Here is an 8,474-nt window from a genome sequence, read left to right as displayed (position 1 = left end):
TGAACAAAGGACTATAGTTGCTGATGGTCCATCATCATCAATTCAGCATCAGCATAATCACTTACTTGCACCTAGCTTTATCCTAAGCGAACTGATCATTCTTCCCATCCTCTCGACTCTCTTTGCAGGGCCGTACCGACATTCGGAGGCCCTATGCGAAACAATGGACTAAATCCTATTTGGCAGGATCACGAATACAAAGCGACATCAGCTGGCAAGCGCGAAAGGAAGTGGCAAGTGATACACCTACACAATTCATATTCCAGGAGCAATTTAGGCCACATTTTATCACAAATTAGACCAACAATCAACTAAATTAAAGTCTCTACGTAATTATACTTTATGTATACCTAGTATTTCGAGGGTCTTTCAAATTTAGGGGCTTTGTGCGGTTGCACGGCCCACACAAGCCCAAAAACGAGCCTGCTCTTTGTTGGCTACTGGTCTCACTCTCGTTTCGCATGCATGTCCCACTCCAAACCCAAGGCTCATGCCATCCTTGTGATGGATCTTATTGTCTGGCTACAAATTTATGTTGAAACATTGCAAAAATTCATGTTGCAACATTGCGAAAATTCATGTGGCAACACTGCAACATCACAAAATCTTATTTTTGAGTGTAAAGTCATCACATATCATAGGTGAAATAATACAAAGTCATTGTTGAAACATTGCAAAAATTCATGTTGCAAGAGCTCTACCAAGCCTCCAGCCCAGCCGCAAGAGCTCCATCCGAACGCGTCTTTTTTATTTTTGTATTTTTCAAAATAAAATTTACAGAAATATATTTTTAGTTTTAGATTTTACAGATCTATACCCCTACCGCCCGGCAGGGGGCGGTAGGGACCTATATATAAATAAAAATATTTTTTTTGCGCAGAGGTCCTTGGCGGGATCCTGCCGCCCCCCTGTCGGGCAAAATCCGTGGGCAGGGCTTCGCCGGTGCAATTACCTCCCTCACCCCTCCTCTCTCTCCCTCTCCCCCCTCTGGATCTCGTGGGCAGAAAATGAGGGCGCAGAGGGAAGTGGCGGAGTTTTATATTTGGGGTGGGAGCCTGCCGCCCCCCTGCCGGGCGGCAGGGGGCCTGCCGCCCGGCAGGGGGGCGGCAGGATCCCGCCAAAGACCTCTGCGCAAAAAAATATTTTTATTTACATATAGGTCCCTACCGCCCCCCTGCCGGGCGGTAGGCCCCCTGCCGCCCCCCGCCCGCTGGGCGGTAGGGGTATAGATCTGTAAAATCTAAAACCAAAAATATATTTATGTATTTTTTTTGAAAAATACAAAAATAAAAAAGACGCCCATCCGAACACGCTGATGATCGCTCGCGCCCAGCCCAGCCCGGCCCGGCCTCCCAAGCCCGATCCACCCGCCCCCGTTCCCCGCCCCCACCCTCTCGGCAAGTCGGCAGTCGGCACTGGCTCTTGCTCGCTCGTCTCTCTCGTCTCGCGTCCCACCCCAAACCCCAATCCAAACCCTCGCTGTCCGCGGTCATGGATCTCCGCCGGCCGCCGCGCTCCTCGTCTGGCGGCGTGGAGCCCAAGATCCGCCAGGTAGGATTCTTCACCCCGGACGCATCCGCCCCATCCGAGCCCCTCCCCCCGGCCGCCGCTGTCCCGGCGCCGTCGGCGAAGCAGGGGGCTGCCGCGGGGTCGCCGCCGGCGTCGGACGACCTCTCCCCCGGCCGGCTCTCCCCTGTCATGATCCCTCCCCCGCGCCACGCCGACCTTCTGGCCCCCGGCTCGCCATCTCCCGCTGCGGCGGACGCCGTCCTCGCCACCTCGGCGCCGGCGCGTTCGTCCGCGCGTCTCGACGTCGCGTCCGAGATCGCCGCCGCCGACTCCTGGTCCCGGGCACCTTCTGCCGCGGAGCTAGGTAAATTTTCGCGCCTTGCTTTATGACAACTGATGCGATTGCCATTGCTTTGGGGGAAATTGGACTGCTCGACAAAATGGGGACAGTTTATGCTGCCATGAAAAATAAGTTAAACCGATGAGCCTCTCATTTAACCTGAAAAATAGCAAGGCACATGACCATGCCATCAGTAATTCAGTAAACTAAGCAAGCACGTAATATCAAATGGCCCACTGAAATTGGGTACTTTCGATGTATAGTTTTCAGCTCTGAATCATGTACAGACGGTTGATGAACTGACATTAATGTTCACACAAATAGTTTATAGCTTTATATATAGTCTTCATAAGGAATGCCAATCCTTGAAATACTTTTGAAAGAACGCAAAAATAATGAAATAGTCTTTATGATTTACATGCATGATTTGAATGGGATTGCACCACAGCCATGCCGAGGGAGGCAGTGGCGGAGGTAGCAGTCCACCGTGCATGGAGGTGCTGCTTGCTCCATGGTGACATGATGAGGGGCACCTTCTGATCTGTTCTCTCTGCCGATTCTCCCATAGGTCTTCCTATTGCTGGGTGCTAGAGCCTAGAGAGAGGAAGCAGCAGCTTGAGTAGGTTTGAGAGTCTTTATGTAGGTTTGAGTGTCTCGCGTGTGGTGGCATGGCAGTGATAGAGCCAGGGGATTTCACTGCACCTTGCCAAATCAGGCTTTGGTTTGACAGTCAAGAGAAGGGAGTAGGGAGCAGGTGAAGAAAGATGTGTCTTTTTTTTTTAAAAAAATGCAGACTTAACCATTCAAGCTGAGTGGGATGCCCTAGAAGCATCCACATCATTGAAAAACTGTCGTTGTTTAAGATTAAGGTTATCACATGTTTGAATGAAAATCAGTGAGTTGTAGGGCTGTTGTTGTTTATATGTTTATTTTGGCTTAATACAGTTACATACATTTATTTAGAACATTGCTTTGGTTATTTTATTTGTATATATGTGCACTTGTGTCTATTTCAGAAGAAAACAAGCATGGTTTGGCTGAAATACGGAATGTCGGTGCGCCAGCCTCCATTCCACAGAAGCAGAAGACTTCAAAGGCAGAGAGGCGTGCTATTCAGGAGGCTCAACGTGCTGCTAAAGCTGCTGCGAAGGAGGCAGGTAATTACCATGTCATTGGCTTTTGTGTTGTGCTGCTTGAATTGCACACAGCCTCTCAGCCTTTTCAACTGTTTCTTTTTGGGTTTACTGTCATAGTGTTCGGCAGTTGAGGATGTATGAATAAGTTCAACTTTATTATGAATCTTGTACGTATATAATAAGCATAGCTCCCTAGTCCCTATCATGATTATTGGATTACTTTGGATTTGCAAATAAATCAGGAAAGTCTGCCGGCGCTGCTTTTGTGGCTGGTCCTGTCACTTCCAAGCAAACCAAGTCAGCAAAAAATGCTCAAAAGAAAGATGTGCCCCAAGCTGCAAGTACAGTTGCTTCTGAGAAGAAAGTTACTGAACGCCTTCCAGAAAGAGAAAGAAAGTTAGATGCCCCTCATCCCCGAATGCAGTTTGATGATGTGCATAAGGTGGAGAAAGCAAAAAAACGTGCAGTAGTCAACCAATCAGAAGCTCGAAACAGGGTTGAATTGTTTAGGCATCTGCCCCAGTATGTGCATGGCACTCAGCTTCCTGATCTCGAGTCAAAATTCTTTCAACTTGAACCAATGCATCCTTCTGTATACAAGGTAAATGTTATGCTCTTAAACCTACTCATACACTATGTATTCGCTGTATAAAATGCTCCTATTCCAGATCTCAAGTAGGATTTTATTGATGGCCTGTTCTTCACCCACGTAAAATCTTCATGCATTTATCACCACTGTGTAGGAAGCTAAGTAAAAAGACACAGCATTTGGTTTACAACTTACAAAAATCTTTGTGAAATATATAAAATTTGGAAATACTCAATTAATTTTGGAACTCTACATATGTGAGGATAGTTTGTGGATAACGCAATCATTGCAGTCTTATTACATCAGTTGTTGAATCACCATACTCTCCTAGTCCTAATAAATTCGGTGCTTTGCTGAATCTAAGCCATCATCAGCTTGTTTATCCATTAACTGAGCCAAATTACAAATCTTCTATTCTACATTCTGGTGTACCTATTACCTAAATTGTGTTTGTGTATACACTTCATTTTTTATTAAAAAAGTTCATAAATTTAGATCACGTTAAATACTTACACCCAAAGATTTTGCATAAACATGTTCATCTGCCCTCTGTACAAAGAAAAACTAAAGATAACCTTTATTTGCGCAAAAGATAAGCCTTGTATGTTATTTTTGGTACAGTGCACTCATGACTTTTCACCTGATGCACATGTATTAATTTTTCTTGAGAACTGTTTGAAAAGGAGATTTGCACAAACCTAACCTTGGTGTAAATAGCTGAATTGCATTTCCCATATGAGCATCCCTTTTGTTGGACATTGTCGAATTCTCACAAATTTGTTTCATGAGATCGTTGAGCACTTTATGAACTGCAACTTTACCTAATGTTTAATGGTGTATGGTGATGCTTACTTATTGCTGAACACTGGTCATAAGATACAGTTTAGGTCAGGAAAATCTAGACTGCAGCCTTGCAAGGACTATTGCTTAGATATTGGTTGTTCTGAGAAGTAAATGAAGTAGCTTACAAAAATTAATTTATTAACCATTTTGGTTGAGCCTATCAGCCTAAACGACTCATCTGGGCTGCACTATGTTTCAGGTTGGGCTCCAATATTTGTCTGGTGAAGTATCTGGTGGCAATGATCGTTGCATAGCAATGCTTCTTGCATTCAGAGAGGCAATAAAAGATTACACTACACCTCCAAATAAAACTCTCAGCAGAGATCTTACTGCAAAAATCAGTAGTTATGTGTCATTTCTGATTGAGTGTAGGCCTCTTTCAATTAGCATGGGCAATTCTATTAGGTTTCTGAAGAACAGGATTGCCAAGCTATCACATACATTGTCAGAATCTGAAGCCAAAGCTAGTCTTCAGTCTGATATTGATCGTTTTATCAATGAGAAGATAGTTCTTGCAGATAAGGCTATTGTCAGCCATGCCATCACAAAGGTCAGAGACAATGATGTCTTGTTGACATATGGATCGTCATTGGTTGTTGAAATGATTTTGGATTATGCTCATGAGCTTGGGAGGAAATTTCGTGTTATAGTAGTAGATTCTCGTCCAAAGCTTGAGGGGCAGGGATTACTGCGAAGATTAGTGGCAAAGGGCATCAACTGCACATATACACACATAAATGCCATCTCATACATCATGCATGAAGTTACCAGAGTCTTCTTGGGTGCCTCCTCAATATTGTCAAATGGAACAGTTTATTCTAGAGTTGGAACAGCATCTGTGGCTATGGTTGCACATGCCTTTGGAGTTCCAGTTCTCGTTTGTTGTGAGGCATACAAATTTCATGAGAGAGTGCAACTTGATTCTATATGTGCTAATGAGCTTGGTATGGATATTTTCTTGTTTATTCATTGCAAGCATATTTTTCAGATCGGGCCTAAGAACTAATTGACATGAGTTTTCTTACTCAGGTGACCCAGATGTCATTTTGAAAGTTCCTGGGAAGGCAGAGGACCATCTTAAGAATTGGGCAGACAATGCAAATCTCCAACTTCTAAATCTTACGTATGTTTCTGAATTCCGTATATCCACCATTTCTTCTGGTAATATTCCCTTCGATGGAAGTAATTGTGTATATCTAATAGGTACGATGCAACACCTCATGACTATGTGTCGATGATCATAACAGACTATGGAATGGTAAGATATGCTTCTCGCTATAATCAGTCTTCTAATTAATTAGTTTTATAATATCCAACAGACTGGTAAAGGTATCTTTTCAACAGAATGCATCTTGTTACTGAAGCTCTAGTTATTAACAATAGAATGCATATCATTTTTAATCAGTGTATCTTGAATCTATTCAACCATGCAAACAGTTTGATTAGCTTCAATGAGTTCTTACTTCTTAGTAGGGTACCAGGGTTCTGTATACATAGGTTACATTCAGATTAACCAGTACATTTGTGCATCCAGCATCTTCTCTATAGTGTTGTGTCTTTAACATGCAATTGTGACACTATACAGTTTTTATGGAAACAACTTGAAACTTAAGTAGAATCAACTAATTTTTTGCCATTAAATTAGTTTAGATGATTGTGTTTTGTAGCACCAATTTAATCTGAAGTTGTAAGAGGCCGTGCAATTCCAAACTGCGACAGCTAGATGGCATGTCTGTCATTAATCATTAGTTCAATTTGATTAATGGGGCTGTTTTGCTGTTGCAGCTTCCACCCACCAGTGTACCAGTCATTGTGAGAGAATACCGCAAGGAGCAGTTGTGGATATAAATTCACTGCAGTCTGCAGTATGATAGCATTTTTGGTGGCCCTTATTGCCTAATGGCGACTTGTGATAATGTCTCACACTGTCAGCCTGAGAGGATTTTTGTTTGCTCTTGTTGCCTTGTTTACCATGAGATGGTTCATCCAGTTTTGCGATCACCTGTTTAACTTGTAACTCCATGAAGGCCGCACTCTGACACCCATGGGATGATACTGGCCCTCTTACATTGCTGAGTTGATGAATGCCATCTTTGAGTATTATTTCCCAAAATTTTCTTCATGGTAGCAAACATCCATACGTTCGCCAATTATTTCAACGGAAATGCCAACTCCAACCATGGAGAACGCTGTATTGTGCACTTTGACATGGTCTCAGCTGCATAATGTTGGTTGCTAGTTTGTATTTGTAATGTGCTTTCGAAATCTGAAAGTGATAATGCTGCTTGCTGCTTCCAAGTGTGGTGGTATAGTTTTGTACACTCATCCGTTACGGGCGATGTTCGTACAAATTGTACTTTGTTATTATTTTGAGGACAAGCGCTCCAGTGAGCTGGTATGCAGCAGAAATCGCCTTTGGCTGTGTTTAGTTTCACCAAACTTTCCAAATTTTCCGTCACATCGAAATATTAAATATAACAAATAACATATATATGGAATACTAAATGTGGGTAAACAAAATAATTTATTGCATAGTTTGGATGTACGTTGCGAGATGAATCTTTTGAGCCTAGTTAACCTAACTTATAGTAGGATAATATTTACTGTATACAAATGAAAAGTGTTATAGTGCTTTTCAGCTTTGCTTTTCGCAAATTTTTCACATCTAAAAACAGCCTTTGATCTTTTTACTGAACTGCTGTCTTTGAGTTTGACCTTTGACGCCGAGGAAGTGGTGCACTCTGCTGACGCGACTGACTAGCGCCTGATATGTTTTGCATTCTGTAAACTAAGTCAAACTAAGCCAGTTTACAAAACCAACTCTAGAACTCCTGCGTTGGGAACCCTGAAGAATCTAATGAGATCTTTGGTCATGTATTTAGAGAAAGATTACTATAGCATCATTATAGTTAATCATTGATTAATTACCGTCATTAGATTCGTCGTAAAAAGTTACACTCATTTCTGAAAAGATTTTGCAAATAAATTTTATTTAGTACTCTATGCATGTAAATTTTTTCTCGACTCGCGTGCGCTAGAGAATTCTAAAGAAAACAAACAAGGCCAATGCCGTCAGCCATGTCTGTCGTATGCGTATGTCTGGCGTCGAGTCTGCTGCATTCGCCACCCTTCTAAGCCCGGAACTAAAAATCCCCGAACCCTGAATGGTAGACGTGATTGGCGATGGCGCATCCTCTAAAAATCCTTCTAGATTTCAGGCTCGATCTAGGAGGCGTTTTTAATTTCTTTTTTGAATATTTCGTTCCAACAGAAGTAATATGGTTAGGTAAAATGTTGTCAAGGATTATGATGTTTAAATATTTAAACGCCTGCATGTTTTATAATAAAATTGAGGGAGTACAGTAGTTTTAAGATTTCAATCCAGCAGTTTATCATTTATGAAAGCAACCCCACCGTCCATCCCCCTGCAACGTCAACTATGCATTGGGAGATTTATCAAAAAAAAAACTATGCATTGGGAGTTAGCATGAAGCTATTTTTCTTTTAAAAAATGTGCTTAGGCCTTCGATTTAATGGCGGTTACAATTCTTAGAAATAAAGTCTTGTGAAACATGTTAGAAATTATGGATGTCAATTGTGACTCTTAGGTGCACCTCCAACCTTTTTTAGTTCAAAATTTTATACTACTTCTCCTAAATGAGATCTCATTTTGAAAAAGTATTACAAAACTTTAAACTAAAGATGATTGGAAGTGCAATTAAAGGTAACCAATTAACACCCCTATTACAAATACATGTTAACATGAGTACACACTTACTCCTATAAATGCATAGGCTCCGTACACTCATGAAAATCATGGAGAGACTAGGTCAACAGATGTTAAGATGACGGAATTTATAGAAGGATCGAAGTGTCTCGAACTCTCGATGTAGGTAGCCACATCACATCATACTGAGTTTAACATTCGTACCGAGATAGGTAGGTTTCATAATAAGAAATCTAATAACAATGGTGGTGTGACAGCCCAGTGATTCCAGTGATTCTAGAGTCTGATTGTTCTAGTTGTGTGGCTGCTCTTGCTAAGTATGAAATTAAT

At 42.0% G+C, this 8,474-nt stretch overlaps 1 protein-coding gene across 1 annotated transcript; it reads left to right on the top strand.

Annotated features, from left to right (window-relative positions):
- The first annotated feature begins 1,415 nt into the window (after positions 1 to 1,415).
- Positions 1,416 to 6,655, top strand: LOC120690376 (translation initiation factor eIF-2B subunit delta-like). The gene is made up of 7 exons (XM_039973011.1): positions 1,416 to 1,873; positions 2,866 to 3,006; positions 3,228 to 3,586; positions 4,617 to 5,361; positions 5,447 to 5,540; positions 5,621 to 5,675; positions 6,203 to 6,655. The coding sequence occupies exons 1-7, from the start codon at positions 1,492 to 1,494 to the stop codon at positions 6,263 to 6,265; spliced, it is 1,839 nt and encodes a 612-aa protein (XP_039828945.1). The 5' UTR covers positions 1,416 to 1,491; the 3' UTR covers positions 6,266 to 6,655.
- Positions 6,656 to 8,474: the final 1,819 nt, after the last annotated feature.

Source organism: Panicum virgatum, chromosome 9N, assembly GCF_016808335.1.
Source record: "Panicum virgatum strain AP13 chromosome 9N, P.virgatum_v5, whole genome shotgun sequence".
NCBI lineage: Eukaryota > Viridiplantae > Streptophyta > Magnoliopsida > Poales > Poaceae > Panicum > Panicum virgatum.
This window is presented reverse-complemented; position numbering and strand designations above follow the sequence as displayed.